The sequence below is a fragment of the Porites lutea genome, chromosome 5 (assembly GCF_958299795.1).
Source record: "Porites lutea chromosome 5, jaPorLute2.1, whole genome shotgun sequence".
Lineage (NCBI taxonomy): Eukaryota > Metazoa > Cnidaria > Anthozoa > Scleractinia > Poritidae > Porites > Porites lutea.
In genome coordinates, this window is record NC_133205.1 from 15,808,754 (window position 1) to 15,827,737 (window position 18,984).

At 38.2% G+C, this 18,984-nt stretch overlaps 2 protein-coding genes across 2 annotated transcripts in view; both read right to left on the reverse strand.

Annotated features, from left to right (window-relative positions):
- Positions 1–1,652: 1,652 nt before the first annotated feature.
- LOC140936340 (ribosome biogenesis protein NSA2 homolog) lies at positions 1,653–12,493 on the reverse strand. Its single transcript, XM_073385801.1, has 11 exons — positions 12,346–12,493; positions 12,103–12,170; positions 11,399–11,464; positions 10,517–10,570; positions 8,819–8,969; positions 6,195–6,279; positions 5,643–5,737; positions 4,411–4,449; positions 3,468–3,569; positions 2,915–2,966; positions 1,653–1,781 (listed from the first exon to the last, which is right to left on the reverse strand). The coding sequence occupies exons 1-11, from the start codon at positions 12,346–12,348 to the stop codon at positions 1,714–1,716; spliced, it is 783 nt and encodes a 260-aa protein (XP_073241902.1). The 5' UTR covers positions 12,349–12,493; the 3' UTR covers positions 1,653–1,713.
- Positions 12,494–14,116: 1,623 nt separating this feature from the next.
- LOC140936931 (ATP-dependent clpX-like chaperone, mitochondrial) overlaps positions 14,117–18,984 on the reverse strand; it is a 12,754-nt gene continuing 7,886 nt past the window's right edge. Inside the window, 3 exon segments of the mRNA XM_073386439.1 lie at positions 14,117–14,762; positions 16,973–17,065; positions 18,012–18,302. Coding sequence (XP_073242540.1) covers positions 14,565–14,762; positions 16,973–17,065; positions 18,012–18,302 — 582 coding nt within the window. The 3' untranslated portion in view covers positions 14,117–14,564.

Sequence of the window (18,984 nt, forward strand, 5' to 3'; positions counted from 1 at the left end):
TCCCGAGGGGAACGCTTAGGTAGATTTTGTGACATTTATTGTGCAGTCATACTTCGATACTCTTTCGCGTTACGTGTTATCAGTGAAATTCTGTGGAGCAGTTGTTTTGAAAGCTATGGACCAAAAGACACGTCACGCCAATATACGTCATTCAGTTCAAGAAAACAGGCTGCAGATGCTGGTAGTAAACGTAAACATTCCGCAGGACCTCTGTGGCACGACTGTGTCACTTCAACAGACCACATTGACGCATGCGCATACAAAATGCCCTTCTGTTCCCTTGGGGGCTCTTCCGCCATACATACACGAATAAAATCAAATAAAATAAACTAGAAAACTATTTACATTTCCATGATAAAATAACGAATTTATAAATAATGATGATAATAATAAAACAGATCACGGATGTCAAGTCACAGATGCTCACAGGTGTCCTTCCGCTATAAAGTTTAAAGTAAGACTAGAATGCGCGAGCTGAACTATTTATTTAGCATTTTGTTTTATTCTAAAAACGTATAATGACTGATCCTTTTTTTGGATCATTAAACGTTTTTTGGAAACTTCCCACCTACTCCTCCCCCAAACAAACATTAACACTTACTTTTCACTAAGGGCAAAATACTGGCTTAGGGGAGGGGTAGGTAGGCAGTTTCCCAGAAACGTATAATGATTAGAGTTTACAGCAAGGAGCCCAAATGTGTGACCGCCTTTGAATATTTCACATTTCCATGCAGACATTATCCATTCAGAAGTCGAGGGCAGTTTCCAGCTGGCTTCTTATTGGATTAAATATGCACAAAAAAATAAATATTTTTGGGCTCTTTGCTGGCAAAGTAATACCCAAAAAAATCGTGACATAGCTCCTTTAAGTACCTCAACTGTGGGCGAGATTCATTTGATTATGGTATGTTTCTGGCGTTCAGATAGTCACGTGACGGCTTAAAGAAAAGTGAACAGAGAAAAACCAATAAGGGAGTGGGGGTAGGGAGAGACGGCGGAAGAACCTCCCCTACCTTCTCTCCTCTTCATTTCTTCCGTATTTTTTTCTCTATTCGTTCTCCACTTTGCGCCACTCTTCACTATACGAACGCCTGGAGCAGTCTACTTTTTTCAATGGAATTGCTGTTTATGTTTTATTACAAGTTTCCTTAGCCTAAATTAATTTAGGCTGAATATCAAACGGAGCAGTTTCAAACACCTATCCAGCATTGCTCTTTGATTTGGGGTTAAGCAATCGTATAAGCTATAACCATCCTTTCGAGAAACTAAAGAAATGTAAGCTGACTATAGGTTGAGATTTTCTAGGCTCTCAGTCATTCAAACTGCACGCTAACTGATTCAGATTGTAGCTGAAATATAGTTCAGTTTCCGATGTTACCTAGGCTGAAGTATTACTGTGATAGGTAGCGTTGGAGCTGCTCGGAAAGTCTCTCCTAATTGGTGCCAAGAAACAACGACATGTCATTTTTCAAAATTGTTTTAGTAGTATTGTTTGGGGTAAGGGAAACGCACCATTGGTGACTTCTCTTCCGAGTTTTATCATCAATCGCACTACTACCCGCAAGGTTTTTTTTCTATCTAATCGTATCTCTAAATGTGCTGTACTTCCAGTCTCACTGATAACCCTAGCAGTCAACCACAGTACACCAAAGCAGAATGTCAAGTTCATTTATTTACAACATTTCAAATCCTATTTTTGTCCTCTTTCAGTCTTTACACAAGTAGAACAGCATTGATACAGCCGTCATTTTCTGGATTGTTCGTAACCTGCGCATATTTTCCTGAAATCACAAGAACACAATGCTTTGTTACTAAATAGCGAATAGTACAACAGAACTAACTTGCAAAGGAGAAAATTAACAAACATAAGACTTGTGTTTAGATGGTTACCATCAGGGGCACTCAACAACTTTTTTTTCTGTATAATAACTGTTCTGGCGAAGAAGCAAATATCGCCTAGGAATTTCTCAAGCTCAGGAAAGGCTAAAAATTCCCAGATAACCGTTCTATTGTCTAAGAGACACGGAGTTTTTCTACCAACTTACGAGTTTTGGAGGCTTTGTTTTCAAATTTTATAACCAATTGTTCAAAAAGGTCCACTGAAAATTCCTGTTTAAAGACAAAGCGTCCCCTAGAATCTTCTGTCAAGTTTCGTAAATATAATAGACAATTTCCACGTTGAAGTTTAACCCACTCGCTCCTAAGAATTGCGCCGTAAAAAACGTTTTTAGGCTATTCGAGCGGTTTTCTGGCCATTCTCTGCCTATAAAGAGCTAAAACCTACCACAAAGCCGTTTACATGTCGTACACTTAACGGCTTTCTGATGCAGATGCATAATACTAGCTTGTGAAGTTCGGGCATGCATGCACAGAAAGCAAACAAAAAAAGCTTTCTCTCCTTCCCTCTTCTTTCGCTCTTTTTGCCTCAGTTTTTTTGGGGTGGGCTTTTAGAAAGAATAGGTTCCATTTCGGTGGGAAATCAAACGTTTTTGGAAAGCTTTTAGGATCTTAGGATTAGATGAAAGGAAGGGTGGAACAAGATTTTCATGGGAATTTTCGGGTTAACGTTACATGTTTGTTTTTTTGGCCTTTTTCTCCGGATTCCTTGACCGAATCGTGCTTTGAAAGATCTCCTCGCCCTTCACAAGTTAGCAGAAAAGAGGTCTTTAGCCGTTAAAACTGATGGACGTTACAAGCGATAAAAGCGACCGAGTTTAGGGACCAATGGGTCGAAGTAAGGATGACTATTTTGATGATGAAGCAGACTGTTTCAGACATTCAGATAATATTAATGGTGCAATGTGCAATGTGCCCTGCGAGCAGAGGCTAAATTTTCACGCAAATATAAACAGTACTACTCTCCTCTAACTAAATGCGTGGAACAGGCTAATGATGATAATAAAACCATACATACCCCATACAACCTTGCCACCTTGTGTTACTAAGCCCAACTCACTAACATTAACCTAAGCAAAAAAATGCATCAAGATGTTACAATCTATCCCAGCACCCACTTGTAGGTTGCATGCGACCTTCACACACCTGCAGAATTACGAGGCAAAACAAAAATACCCAATAATTTCATTACTTCACTTTAAAGGATTCCCTTTGATGACTGAGCACATTTTTTCACCCCCAACAAATAAACAAACAAATAACGGAAAAAAAACGAAAAAACAAATCAATAACCTGCGTGGCACTTTAGGAAGAAAGTAAGGGGATGTTCAACAAAAAATAATGAACGACAGTGCCATCTTGTGGTTTGAGTCCCTACAAAATTTTTGAGCGTTTATATTTTCCTTTCATGGCGTATGTAAACCTTGCAACATTATTTTCTAACATACTTGTAAGTCCACTGATAAAGGGCCAGGCCCGAAACGTTTGGAGAGGAACAGCACTTTTGTTCATTATTTTTTGTTTAACATTTCCTTACTTAATAAACAAACAGCATTATAATTAAAGCGTACCTCGATGACCGTTCCTTTTGTAATAACTCCTAGTTGCGTGTACATTGGCGACTGTGGGTTCTTTTTTACACCGATCAAGGGAAGACAGAACGTTGCTTTTAACTGAAGAAAATCACAAAAACAAATAAAAATGAGTTTCTAACGAACAGAAAATAAACATCAAACAAAATCCAAAACTCAAGCTGCAGAGAAGGTTCAATTTCATCCTAACATTGCATAACTGTTGGTACAATTCTTATGCTCATTTGCATTGTGTCTGATGCACTTTTTACACTGTAAGTAAGTAAGTGCACTTTATTTGAGTGTCAATGCATTTAGCACAAAAGTGCTAAATGGGCAGGACACTATTTTTACATCTCCGCCATTTTTCATGGTCATCCGAGCCACGCGAAGGTCTAGCCATTTGCAGGGCAAAGGAGTACCTTCATTTCTCAGTTATTTTAAGACCCTGAGTACTGCTCCGGCCCATGGAATCGAACCCGCGACCTCCCGCTCTGCAGTTAAGGGCTCTCACAACTAAGCTAATCCTGCGCAGTCATGATGATAGTCAGTACTAACCCTTTAATATTTAATATCCACAAAAGAAATTCAAATTCTTTCATCTCTTTCTTAAAGAATTAGTGGAGAGAACTTGATAAAGAATCAAAGTAATTGACCTTAGCTACTCTAGGGACTTTAAAAGGTTAAACCAAGGAAGAAGCAAAATTGAACCAAGAATGACGAGTAAAAAAAATAAATCAAAACAATTTACAATAACTGCTTTCCTTGTTGTGTGTATGTGGAACTCTGCCACAAACATCAATTTTACAGTCATTAGCAAAGTAAGCTTGAGGTAACATAACAGAATCACCCACAGCTTTGTTCCTAGGGTTCTCTCCTACTCACTGCCAGGACAAGGAGGAAAGAACGCTGGGAACAAGTTAAATCACCACGGAACTCTTACCTCAGGGTGCGTTACATGTGCCTTTTTGAAACGTAGGCCCTAAAACAAAATAAACAGAAAACATACAGTGATTAAAGAACATGATATTTTTCTCATCACAACATACACGTAGAAGATCACAGTTGTTTGAACCTGCCTACAAATTTCATCCACTACTGACAAACGTTTTGCTCAAAAGATTGTAAAGTTCAGTATCATGAGCTGCCATTTTGGATTATGGCTAACCACATTTAATTCCATGCAACTTGAAATAGGACAATAATTAATGCAATTATTGCATGATGACGTCATTTTACTACAGCTACAAGAATCCTTCAGTTTTTTGTTTTATTGTGCCAATTAAGGATATTGCTTTAAAAGCCCAGTGGGATTGCTAAATTTAAATAACAAAACAAGAATGAAATGAATTCTGGTAGTTACAGTCAAATGCCGTCATCATGAAAATGGCCTATTGGCACGAAAAAAGATTATAGCAAAAACATTAGCCTGTGTACAGACACCCCCTCCCCTCACAGGCAACAAAAAAGTTTGGTAGTACTGTGATTCTAACCCAGCCACACCTTGTATCAGTTGTGAGATCAACAGTTTTAATGTTCATAGGCAATGTTGCTGACTGACAACTTGTGCAGGGGGGGGTGGGGGGAGGGGAGATCCTTCAAACAATACCCCAACAGGCCAGAGAAAAATGTGAAAAACATGAAAAGTTGATTTGAAAATTTCAATGAAAATCTTGTTCCACCACCCATCTGCACTTCCTTCAGACTAATTCCATTATCACTGGAGGTTTGTTTAAAGAAAATATTCCCACTAAAATGAAAAGGAAAAAAAGGGGGCAGGGGGGTGGGGGAAAGCCAAAAAGTCAAGGGGTCACTTTTAAACCCCAAAACAATGCGTTTTTCCTCCTGTCCATGCATGAACTTCAGAAGCTATTTGTTAGAACATTAGACAGTGCAGAGCTTGATTGGTACACAAGGTTTTGGGCAGTTTTAGTTCTTTTGGCCAGATCATCAGAAAATGGCTTGACTACATGTACATGTAGCCAGTCTAATGGTGTATTATTTTAGCAAAAGATTTCCAGGGGTGAAGGGGTTAATTAGGATATTAGGAAATTAGGAAGGCCAGAAGAAACAAAGAAAAGGTTGTAATTAAAATGTCAAACTTAATAATGGTCACTTCGGGCTACCCTCCATTCAATAATACATGTATTATTTTTAATTCAGAATGTTGCTTACCATTGGCCTTATGAACCTTTCGTATTTGGGTGGTTTCCTTGTAAAACCTTCACCAACATAACAAACTTTGGTGACCATCCTTTTCCATGCTTTTTCTAGGATAATACAGTTATATTATCAGTGACCTACATCAATTTTCTTCCAACAATATCCGTACATCATCAAGAGACAAACTTAAACGAATTTTTAAAATGATCATGAAAGGGAATGGCTTTGATCTTTTATCAAATTCTTTCAACAAAATTAATATTCACGACTTTCAAGTATTTAAAGCCTCAGGTCTGAAAGGTTAATTTTGTCATAAATCAAATGTTACTGTAAAAGCATGAGTCAGTACTTGCCTGTATCCAATATTAAGTTATCTACAGTGTGATATGGTCCCAATCCAAAGAAGGTTATTATTTTAGAGGACTTAGTTGGAAAAGAAAGAGATGAGTTGCTTCAATTAATTTAAATTAAAATAAATATTTACAACAATTAAAATAATCCACATTAAAGAAGCAAAATATTAATAATAATAATACTAAATATGATAAATGGATTGAAATTTACTTTTAGACTTTCCAGTTTTTATAACTTTGAAAACCTCATCTTCTCCTACAGCTTTTACTTTAGGAAGAGGGACATCCCATTTTCCCTAACAAAAAAAAAGAAGAAGAAGAAACATCAGTACAATTCTTTTAACTTAGTGAAATGCAGCTGTCAAAAAGCATAATTAATTCCCAAAAGTCTGGCTTTATATATACACTGGCTTTATATAACACAGTTGTAACTGTAATCTATTGTGCAAGAAGGAAAAAGATAAAGAAAGTTTGTGGGATTATGATACACCTAACGAATGTGTACAAAAAGATGCCTCTCCACTCATGTGCCTAACCCACCTGATAAATTAAATATGGCAAAAGCGCGGCATCTCAATCAATTTGGTAACTTGTAACTTGGTATGGCAAAAGCGCCAAACTTGACAGAGTCTAACGCATTATTCGACATTGGAGTGGCAAGTGATTCATTCACTGTGCAAACATTGTGCAATCATTACACTTATAATTTTTTGCCACAGTCTTATCATTTTTTGCATAGGTGCCATATGTAGAACGCTAATTTGAGGAAAATATGGTACTCCATCCTTGCTACTATTTTGGTCGCCATGGCGAGTGAAAAAATTGGGGGTAAACGTGCAGCAAAAGTCACCGATTTGGCGACCTGTGTTTGGTGGTCATGTGCCAAGGTGTACAAAATTCCTTTTAGCTATAATGTAGTGTCCATGGTCTTTCTAAAGTTAAATTGAGATTTACAAGAAATATTATTTTATGCTCTGTATTGAAGACAATATTCCTCTTTTCACCCTAGTGAAATTTATGATGTACACTGTAGACATGGTAGTTGGCGCAATCATTTTGATAAGACAATTGGGAACTGGGCAGATAACAAGAAGAATGGGGGTATCTTGTATCTTGTTCGAAGAAACTGTTTTCAATTGCTCTCTGGGTTTTGCAACGGCACTTCAGTTGTCAAGCAAGTTAAAAGCAATGAGAATCAAGGGCTATAATCAAATTACATGGTTAAAAATTTGTTTGACAAATAAGTATTACATGAAAAGAGATTTCCTGTGAGAAAAAGTATTCATTGCACGTGCTCTGGTGAAAACAAAGTCGGTAAAATGTGACTGTTCTTACAGGCAACATCCAGGCTTTGTGAATTAAGTAAAATTATCAGAGTTTCAAGCTTTCATCCTACATGTAGGTGTACATGTACCATACTCAAATATTAAAGTAACACTGGAAACTGCATTATTGTAGATTTGAGTTTTTTTAGTAGCTGTCATCAAGATCAGACAAAAATTTCGTGCCATACAGGGTGCTGCACTAAATGGGTTTACACGTGTCTCAAATTACCGGTAATAGGCACTACATTAAAGTAAAAGTACAGCCTTTCTTTTATTTCATCATTCAATGTGCCAGGCAGACAATGTTTTGAGAAAATTACAGTCAAACCAAGTCAAGTGTACCCCTCAAGATTCTATCAGTGAATTGACTATTTGAAAAATGAATCCGTTAGCCGTTCCCATAACTGGTGTCAAATTCAAAGCGGCATTTCTGCATGCGTAATGAGCACTGAATATTTTACGAGAACTTCTCTGTATTTGGTCAGATTGGAAATCTTTGAATGGATTAAGCTTCTTAGAAGACATTTACATCAATTTCAGGAAATGGAGCTGGTAGAAATTTCATAACTGCCTTGCGTGTGAATTCACGGCTCATTACACATACAAGAATGCAGAGATCAATCTGAAATCTACAACTAGCAATAGATTCAACTTTTGAATAATAAATTCATTAATGGCTTCTTGGGGGGTACGCTTGACCTGGTTTGACTGTAATTTGAAGGTTCTTTTTGCTGCTAGAGATCCATTTGCTGCAGAAAAAGCTACTGAAATTTGGCAAAAATATGAATTGCTATTTTATTCTATGGCAAGAAACTGTTTCAAAAATATACTTCAGCACCTTACTTGAGGATAGACATACTCAGACAGCTTCATGCCAAACACGTGAAAATGAAGTACTGGTAATCGACGTGGTCTTCAGTATAACCAATCATGTAAAATTACACCATGCATGCTGTTTTCAATGGCGACCAATATTTTATGTCTGGCAACCATATTATAATTTTCGGTTGCCAAAAGGAGACTTTGAAAAGCATTGCACTTGTAGCACTGAAATGGCGGGTAAAGAAGAACAATCTTGCTCTTCTTGCTTTAAGAATACAAAATATAACTGTTTATGATGCCAGGAATACTATTGTATGCCTTGTTCTGTCTTTGAGGATGATGAAACTGTTAAGGGCTGGAGTGGGCAGTTCAGTCGCTTATTATTGTGAGCCATGTTTCTGAGAAGTTATCCATGGGAGAGCAGGAAAAGGTTGAACGTAATGATTCAAATGAAACTGGCAAAAATAGAGATCTACAGACCTTTCTCTTTCTCCATACATGAAATAAAGGTTGGGATCGACACAAGGTATGCTGACTGAATCAGTCGCCATGCCATTGTTGCTCCAAAGTCGGACCTTATTCAGTTAGGTTCAGCACATGAGTGGAGCAGCATCTGAACCGGGCCTAAGCAACACATGTTTAACTTGACTTGTTATTGGTTTTTTTAAATACAGTGTACAGTACTTACAGCTTTTTCTTTTCTCTTCTGTTTAACCATATTGCTGAGCACTTTAGCCCGGGACTGTCCCTCTCGGTCCAACAAATATGCAGGCACAGCTCCTTCTGGCACATTTTGGCTGTCCTTTGTTTTTGTTTGGCGCTCTTCATGCATTCTTAGACTGTGGCACATTGAGATGATAATGGTGATGTTAGCTACATGTATTCTCAATATTCAAAACTAACTTTCCAAATTACTATACATGTACTACTACTATCAACTGGCAGTTTGTGGTAGAGTGCATGTAAAATTTCACCAGCCAAAATTACCTCCGAACAGGCCAGAATTGAATGACCAAGGAGGTTAGTTTACAGTGAGGTGCAACACTGATTAACCCAAGAGTAATCAACATTAAAATTCTCCTTATTATGTCAAGGTTTTATAAAACAGAGTGGTGATAAGAATTTCATGAGGACATGGCCACAGAAATAAAGTTTATTGATACTTCTTTTTCATTTTTTCCCACTAAAAAAATGTTCTTTGTGAACTGTAAGAAATGTATTGGGGTGACACATGAGAAATTGAATTCTGACACATTGTGTATTAGGTTTTAAAGGCTGAAGAAAAAAATCTGACTGTGAGAGAAAGTGACAAAATATCACCTGAATATGGACACTCATTAATGTTAAAACTGGACCCTTTTTTGTTTCCCAATCAACAGATTCATAGAAGGTGAACCCTGCTTATGCAGACACTTCATTGTTAATTGTGTACTGCAATAGGCCTTTCCTTTCTGAAGGTAAAAACTTCAGGGGTCAGCCTGTTGATGTTATTAGTGATACAATATACCAGATAGGATGAATTGTAGATGTCAATTTTCAGACTACATGTACTTTGGCATCAAAGCAAGTTACTGTATGCATAGAATGATATTGATTAGGTAATGTACAAATAAAGCTACTTTTGGGTGTTTCCATGCAATGACAACTTTGTGAAGGCTAGAACACAGGAAAAAATAACAGATTCCCATTTTTGGACATTTTAGGGTATTTAAAGAATACCCATAAAAATCCCAAATTGGCAAAGTGAGACAAGTCCCAACCAGGGAATTCCCAACCAAGTTCCCTGGTTGGGACTCGTCTCACTCTTCCAAATTTGGGATTTTTGTGGGTATTCTTTAAATACCCTAAAATATCCAGAAATGGGAATCTGTTATTTTTTCCTGTGGAAGTGTTTGATTTTCACGATGCTAATGTTCTGTTTTTTTTTTGGTATTGTGTTCAAATAAAAGGTATATTCTCAACTTAATTACCAGTAACGAACAGGACCTGCCTAATACGGACACCTCATAAATTATATGGACACTCTCTATAGACCCCCTCAGTGACGGTATTACAAATCAAATTTGATTTCAGGTTAAAATTTTTCAATCTACATTTAGGTTGATTCTTAATTTCCATTGTTTTCTACATGTAGGGCAAGGAGACAAGGGAAATATTATTGCGAATCAACCTTGGTTTAATCAAAATTAACCTGAGATCAAATTTGCTCTGTAAAATATCCATATTAACAGGGTTTGACTGTACTATGGTTTACGTGTACATGTAGTACATGCAAGCTCTGATCTCTTGGATTGTAAACTTAAAGTAATAAATTAATAGTCAATTAAAATTAATTCAGACTTAATTGGGTAAATAAAGATTGCGCTTGTTAAACTGGACAACTTACGTCTTTTTCATCTGTATTTTCTCTAGACGGCGCTTTCTGTTGTAAAGTTTTGCCCTGTACAGAAAATAATATTATAAACAAGTCACCTTCCATTAAATACTACATAAATAAGGAGGTTAAAAAGGCTATCAAATCACTACTTTCTGAAAATAAGGTAGTTGCGCTTAGCTGTACACTTTTCTCCCTGTTCTTCATGTATCTAAACTACAGAAGACATGTATTGGAACTGACTGTACATAATGCAAACTGATTAATCCATAACAGTTCATTTTGTGAGATTAGGAACGCAGGGCTGTCATTAAGAGCTGGGTGCCAGGGATTTCCTCCGGCTACTATGAGTGTGGCCCCTGGCTACTTTTATTGGAAAATAGAAGAAAAGTAGAGCCAAAAGATATCCCTAGTTGTTTGATTACCCACCCTCTTGTTGTATTTACCTGGCAAATTGAATAATCTTTGGGACAACCTTGGGAGCGTCAAATACATGTGCGTGATTCGTGAAAAGCAGACTGGAAAAAGTATGTGACCAGTGATTTGAAGAAAACAACCCACCCCAAGGATATAGTATACCAGAGGGGGAGGGGGTGGATCCAGAAATCTGTTATGGATTATATTTTATTTTAATTTGTTATTAGGCTTGGTAATGTATACAGTATGATAATGATTTATCTCTTCTTTGGTGGCAGTAATTTCAGAATTCCACCTTGAACCAATTTCTCTCACTGCTCCCATCATGGTCTTGATCAATTAGTGAATGGTGTGGTTTCAGTCAACTTTCCTGTGTGTCGTAGAGTGTTGTCTCTAAGCTAATCATCTTAAGTTTGGGCAGAATACTGTTGGGTGAATTGACTATAAGGAAAACAAACCTAATTCGCTACAACATACCTGAGGCCATGGAGTTTGTGGGCATACTTGGCATGAGTATGTGGCTCACGGCTTTCCTTTTTACGCCTGAAAACAAACATTTAGTCTGTTACCAAGATGAAAATTTACTCAGACTCGGATCCTCCAACACAGACATTCTACTTATCAAAAAACAAAAGTCTGAGAATGTGATCCGGAGCCAAATATTTAAAATATACTGGTCATGTTTGATCCATACAAACGCGACCCTTGGACAAATATTGCTAAATCATGCAAATTAATGTCTCCATTGAGCAGGCAAAGGGGTCTACACAAGATAAGAGTGGTTTTGCTGCACTTGTCGACCATGTAGTTGCCAGTGCAACTCCATGGTAACAGGTATATTAAAGGTCTGGAGGATTTTAACTGTACTGTACTGTTACTTTCAATAAATTTTAAAAGTGTTTTGTGGAGCAAAATAAAACATGTTGAAATACAACGTAGTTCTGTTGTTTACAAGTTTCTGGCTAAATAAACTTGGCTAAATTCATATTGATAGGATGATTTCACATAAAAATCTTCTCCATCCTCGATTATATGTGAGCCTTTGATTACAAGATCCATTAAGGTTATTAAACACAAGAATTCAACGGCAAAACCACTAACTGCGAGTAAGACCTCGACTGTATGATCATAATTTCACAACAGTTGAAAGAAATAAAAATAGAAATTAATTATCAACTCACTTTTTTTCGAAATGATCGAGTCTGTATCCACGACGTTTGCGTGACTGTTCTACATATTCATTCTGAGGCTGAATAAAATCAAGATCAATCATAATGTTCGTAAATCTTTTTTAGCACATCCAAAATAAGCTTAGCTTGCTGAAGTGATCATGAGAATAATCAGTTTTTGAACAGTTTACATGTATTGACTATACTGAGAATTGCACGCAGGAAATCTACACTCTACTACTTTCTAGTACTCACCATGGCTGTATGTAGTTATATATATCACAGGAACTTTACTGCGATAAAGTAAGTCGTAAAATATCGATGTCTCTTTCTGTCGACTTGCAATTTTCGCTCTTACAGTTCGTCGGCCATGCTGAAAAGGCCTTCCCGTGGTGCAATGCAAGAGTATGTGGTGCAATAGGTGTGGTCACCAGTCTACCTCAAATGATGATTATGCAAGGTGACTTGTCTGAAACATTACGGGTTCTTGGATAAGTTTGAGTTCAAGATGACCACTTAACTTAATTAAGCTTTTGAGAAGAATTGATCAAATATCGTTTTCTCTTTCGCAATATATTTTTGTTTATATAATATGTCTGTACTTTTCCCTAATTTCTGGGATATACAGTCGACTCTCTCTTAACGGACACCTCTCAGTAAGACGGACACCTCTGAAAAACGGACACCTAGAGTTGGTCCCTGCCTTGCTTTACCCCCTTTATTTGACTCTCTATAAGACGGACATCTCTCTAAGACGGACACTTACTGCCGGTCCCAAAGGTGTCCGTCTTGGAGAGAGTTGACTGTAGTACAAAAAAAAAGGTACCGGCCCCTATCAAAAACTTATTGACGTGGTTCGTTGCAGACAGAGGCCAGTTTCAGAGAGATATGATTATAATAATAAACGATTGTCACGGGCATGATCTCAGGCTACCGAAAACCATGCTGTGGCACTAGTCTTGTGGACTTGATAAATATCACGCTTAGTGGAATAATAACTGGCGCATCGCTCCATAATCCTGGCTTTACCAGCGGGGAGCTTTAGCAACGACGACGGCGACGGCAGCGAAATCGTCATTGAAAAGGACTTCGCATTCACGTGATAGTCCTACAGTGACGGCAAAGAAATGTAAACCTGTTTTCAAGCTTTTTTAACGTTCTCGTGGCCATCGCCCGAGTTACAAAAGTTCCTAATTTCTTGCATTCTTTGACAGTGGTCTTGCCCAAATTTTCGGGAAATCGTCTATGTAAGGAGCCTGAATTTCAGACACCCCTTCGAGTCGCATACTCCCGAAAGTGTGCGACTTGAAGGGATGTCTGAGGAAAATCTCTCTTCCGTTAACGGCGTCGCTTAGGCTTAGCCTTTGTTTAGGCTCTCTTATAACCACACCAACTGTGATGATACTCCCACTCGTACACAAGCTCCAATAGGCACTTTGCATGACTTGATCACGTGAAAAACTTTCGGTTAACACGAAAACAGTTCACTATTGAAACATTTTGTTAGCACAAGCTGAAAGAGCATATTAAAATTAGCTAACCTGAGCATTTTCAGCCGTACATCTCAAAAGTAGCAATTGCAACGGCCGCCGAAAGTTGAAGCACTTGTATGAGAAAAACAACTTGCCATCCAGTCACGCTTGCATGGTTTTTCATACAAATCCTTGTAATCTCGAAATTTTCAAAACTGTCATAAAATATTTCCTTAAGCATTACAAGGCTCAAATTTCCTTTAATTCATAAAGGCAATTTGAGCCCTTAAATGCGTAAAGGAAAGATTTAATGACCGTTTAAAAATTTTAGAATTTATAAGGATTTGTATGGAAAACCATGCAAGCGTAACTGGGTGGCAAAACTTGTTTTTCTTCAAAAGTGAACTGTTTTTGTGTTTACGGAAAGTTAGTCACGTGATCAAGTCATGCAAAGAGCCAATTTGAAGTCAAATCTAAAGGTTCTTATTTTGTTCGGGTTCCACTTTTTTCCGGTACTTCAGTTTGAGACACCCAAATAACAAACTGGAACTAGCTAGTGCACCATCGTTAGCAGTGAAACATTTATTAATTCAAGGACATTTTAACGCGTGGTATATGGTACATTAATAAGCGATGTAATTTTATGTCTTTATACATAGATATATGAGTATAACCAAAATGTTAATAAGAAAAAACAAATACACTGGTGCTAAGAATAAGCTAAGAATTTAGATGACAGTCTTAAACATGAGGTAAAATCAGTAATACACAGTCAGTTGCAACAGCCTGGGACAGCCAGAATAAAACTGTCACTTTTGAGATCAAACCTATTATTTGTGCTCTCTGTAACAGAAAATCACCTCAGGTTCAAATATTTTCTTTACATGTCACAAGCAATTTGCCAGTGGAATTAAAAAAGAGACAAAAAACAAACGCTGCAACAAGAGGTTCCGATAATAGTTTCTATTAATCTACACATTTATTTGTTTGTTGTTGTTGTTTTTAAACTCTTGAAGAAGCGTCTCCAGCATATCTTTCTTCTTCTTCGTTAAATCCTTCAGTTCCATCCGCTGGAACATCTTCTTCTGGGGCCATTGCGTATTCAGCCTTTTTGTTCCCTTCTACCACGTGTTCATCTACGTAAACCGCCCGGATGTTAGAGCCCGGAGCATCGAACATGGGTTCAAGTAGTAAGTTTTCCTAAAATAAGCAGAAATAATGTCAAAAGAGAGAAAAGAAAGTCAAGCCTCAAATACAATAACATAGCTTATGGGCCGGACAAAAAACGGCCAAAGTTTGCTCAGTTTCCTGCACATCTGTAACATGGGAGAGAAAACGACGTCACAAAAGAACGGTGGTGAGAACGTTCACTGAAGTCACGAACGTGAGGCAAAGACTGTCAGACAATTCTACCGTCCACTCCGGAAACTGTACCTGTAGCCTCCCAAACTCCAGGCTGGCAGCCAGTAATCGAAAGGTCAAAGGCTAGATTCCTGTTGGAATCTCCGCAAGTTTTATCCAGGAGGCTTACGTAAATCCCAGGGGGGTACTCTCTTATAAAAGCCATATAGGCATGTGCCGCCCCAACGGTTAGGGTTTTGGGGCCTTTTTGGTCTGAAACGAGTATACACTTTGCCCATTTTGGTCTGGAATCGGGTATGGTTTTCAAGGGAACTACGGGAGTGTATGAAAGTATTAATCGTTTCAGTTCCGAATGAGTAAGAAAGAAAGAGACATATGCGAGTTCGAGATGGATTTTTGAAAATGTAATTATAAGGTTCTTAGTTGAAGTTCGTTAAAGAGCTTCGGTTTTCTCATTCACCTTCGTGGACATAACAATTGACTACACACCATCGATGACGTATAGATGCATAGCGTCAGCTTTACGGCAATAACAGCAGGAGATGTATTTCATACTTGAATTTGGGACTTGCCAGTCTAGCAATGCTACCCGCGTTATTACGAATTCGATACCCGATGCCGCAGTTGCTGTATCCCATAGATATAGGGCTGCAATCGGCGACAAAATTGTTGAGACTTTGCCTCAAATGGAGAAAACTTCGGAAAACAAAACAATTCACACACCTCCCCCTCCGCTCAATTCAAAGTTGGGGAACTTTTTTCCTTTCTACAGGTAGCTCGAACACTGAGCGGCACAATATGAATGGAGTGGGTGGGAGAGGAAAAGCTGTATTTTCCTCTTTTTTAAGTTGGTCAGAGAGGCCATTTAGGGCAAAGCGTGTCAACTAAGTTTGTTGCCGATTGTAGATGCCAAACGTTTGGAAAATTAACACGAATAACATCTGACACTTCTACAGGGTGTTTCCAAAGTTCGTTCCGATTTTTTTCTTCGCTTAAATGTCAATGATTATTAAAGATAACTTTTGTAAACCTAAGCATGTCATTCATTATTCATTTAACATTGACTAACTGAAATATTAGCAGCCAGAATGTCGTCCTTTATAATTTCTGACATTTTCTGGGCGGTGAGGTATAGAATGTACGAGCTTCCATAACGTGTCTAAATTCAAAATTTTCCAGGTGAAGTGTGGTCGCTGTCTTAGCTAGTCAAGTGTTATGGGGGCTGAATCTTTGTATGTTGTCTCATCAACGATAATCCAGATGGTTACTAGAGAGTTCGCATCACGTGACTTTGCCGGCCGGTCGTCCTTTGGTATAAAGTTTGCAAATTCTTCTGATGCCATGCCTGCATGAAGTGTGCACCGCCTTTTTTCTCTTCAAGGCTTTCCAACCTTTGTTGGTCACATATCCCCATACCGTTGTGCTCGAAACTTTGATATTGTGAAGTTGAAGTTTTCTTTTTACCTTTCAGTCTTGTTGAATTATTACGCATATGCTTAAAGCTTTTTCGATAACATTTTTCACACAGTTTGTAAAAAAACCCGGCCATCTACTCCTTGGTTTGTCTTGTAAGGTCTTTACTTTTGACCACTTGTTCTCTCGTCGTTCAGACTTCTTCAACAATTGACAATTTCTTTGACTAAATGGACAGAGTACCGTAAAAATAGATGCCTGAGCTCTAGCACAAACAGTGTACGCCTTCATTTTTGTGAAAGAGTAGAGAAAACAAAAGAAAATGCCAAAAAAACGAAAACAGAAAACCTACAAAATGGGCAGGAAAAATATGGCGGGAAAAAATTCGCGTACGTGCACATTTGGGGAAAAAATTTAAAAAATTTCATAATTTCTTCAAATTTTAGTTTGAAATTGCATTGAACGGTTATTTAGATAAATCTCCTCCCTGAATCAGCTTACATTTGCCTAAGGAAGCATTAAATGCTTTGCGCAAAATACAATTTACAATCGGAACGAACTTTTGAAACACCTTGTATTAAACAAAAGTTAAATTATTTGTTGTACTGATAACTATTGATTGTTTTTGTGCATACCAGTATCGCTCTCAAGCCGCGAGCACCAGTCTTCTTTTCCAAAGCTTTCTTGGCAATCAACTTTAAGGCATCAGGACTGAGATTCAGCTCAACCTAACAAACAAAGACAAAGAAATATTTCATTATAGGGTCCATATAATATAATTATGATCACATGACAATATCTTTATGATGCACAATTTACGAGAAAATGAAACAAACGAAATGTACTTTTGTCATACGAGGAGTACAGAAGTACAGTCGTAATCATCATCATCATCATCATCATCACCATCATTATTACATAAGATTAGAAAAGGTGTTGCTAGCCGATGCGAGAACTGTTACTTTTATAATGTTCTATGCTTATAGACAAAACCTTATTACGGACAGCAAAGGGACAGAGCCAAGTGCCTGCCTTACAGAGTTGTGTTCGTACATGTATTGTAGAGTTAGGCATTGTACGAAGTTTGGCATTTCTTAAGGAGGAACTGTACGAAGTTTTGTGCCTCTATAGGACCCAGAAAACTGTCTATGATAGAGATATGTCCATACTATAGAGGCAGGGACAACTGTATGAAGTATTGTATCTCTGGAACCCATAAAACTGTCCACAACAGAGATGTGTACGTATTAAAAGAACTGTATGTGATTAAATTTGGGATCTGTAAGGAAATTGGGCCGAGAGAACTTTCGCAAATACTCCTGCGATCGTTACTGGGGACGCACCGGTGTCACAGTGATATGGGTATCCCCGCGTTTTGAGCATCCTCATTCCCAAAATCCTAGCGATAAAGGCATCCCCTGTAACTCTAACCCTAACCCTAACCCAAATCGCTAAGGTGATATGAGAAGGGGATGTCCATATCACTAGGGTTTTGGGAATGGGGATGCCCATATCATTGGAACACCGGTCAGCTGTTGCGCAATTTTTTTCCCTGTAACCGACCCAGAAGTCTTTGCAAAAGTTCAGTCGGCCCAGTTAAATGGCGAAACTGTATGAAGTTTGGAACCGGGTCGACAGTTCGTAACAGAGAGGTTACGTATGGAGATCACCCACCTTGTCCATGCTGAACAGCGCTTGATATTGCGGCACCAAGGCATTTCGAGGCTCGGTAAGAATCTTAACCAGAGAACCTTCATCCAAGGAGTGCAAGCTTACCACCACCGGAAGACGACCCACGAACTCGGGTATCATCCCGAACTCGACAAGATCCCGTGCTTCTACCTGGCTAAGCAGCTTGTCCCGCTCGGCATTATCTTCGCGAACGTCCGGCTGAGAGTTTTTGAAGATGTCTAGCTCTTTCTCTTTCGAGCCACGGTCACTTATTGGAGCCCCAAAACCAATCACCTGGATTGAAGAAAGACTAGTGAGTAAAGGACGACATGAAGAAGAAAATACTGTAGAAAGACATTCCTCGAGTTTAATGAATTATACTGGAAAGAGAAAAGGAGTCTTCATGTCTACATGTATCCGGTCTTTACCACTCTTCTAGGTCTTTTTGCTAAGAACGGAAGAATTCCAAAAGCTTCAAAATACTCATGTAATTTACTAAGCTAGTACCAATCATATTAAAGGAGTATGCTCGACCAATGCTGTTCGCAGGGCTTTCCTTCCTTTAACAAGTCGGTGATGATTTCATTCACTTCTGCAAAATGTGCAGCGATACCTTTTGGACTTACGTGTCTAAGGATCCGTTCAATCAACAACGCTTGTCCCATACAACCTGAGTCCCGTTTGTGTTGGGAGTACATTCAGATTCTACGTCACGGGGACGCAAAAGAAAATAGAAACATTTAGAATCGCGTTTACGGCAAACGGCATGCGGCAAAAGTAAATTTGTACCACCTGATCAAGTTTTCCTTTACTCGTCTTAAACTGTTCTTTTACAAAAAAAGTTATAAGTTTTAAATTACAGTAGAACCCTCGATAACTTGAAATCGGATAACTCGAACTCCCCGCCAACTCAAACTCAATTTCCATTCCCCTTGATCAAAATTTCATTAAGATTTACCACGATAACTCAAATTCC

What these genes read in the sequence shown, in the direction of transcription:
- LOC140936340 (XM_073385801.1), bottom strand. An exon ending in CTCGATCATTTCGAAAAAAA is followed by an intron (nt 11,465 to 12,102) that starts GTGAGTTGATAA and finishes GTTTGTTTTCAG; the next exon opens with GCGTAAAAAGGAAAGCCGTG. An exon ending in AAAAACTGGAAAGTCTAAAA is followed by an intron (nt 5,738 to 6,194) that starts GTAAATTTCAAT and finishes GTATTATCCTAG; the next exon opens with AAAAAGCATGGAAAAGGATG.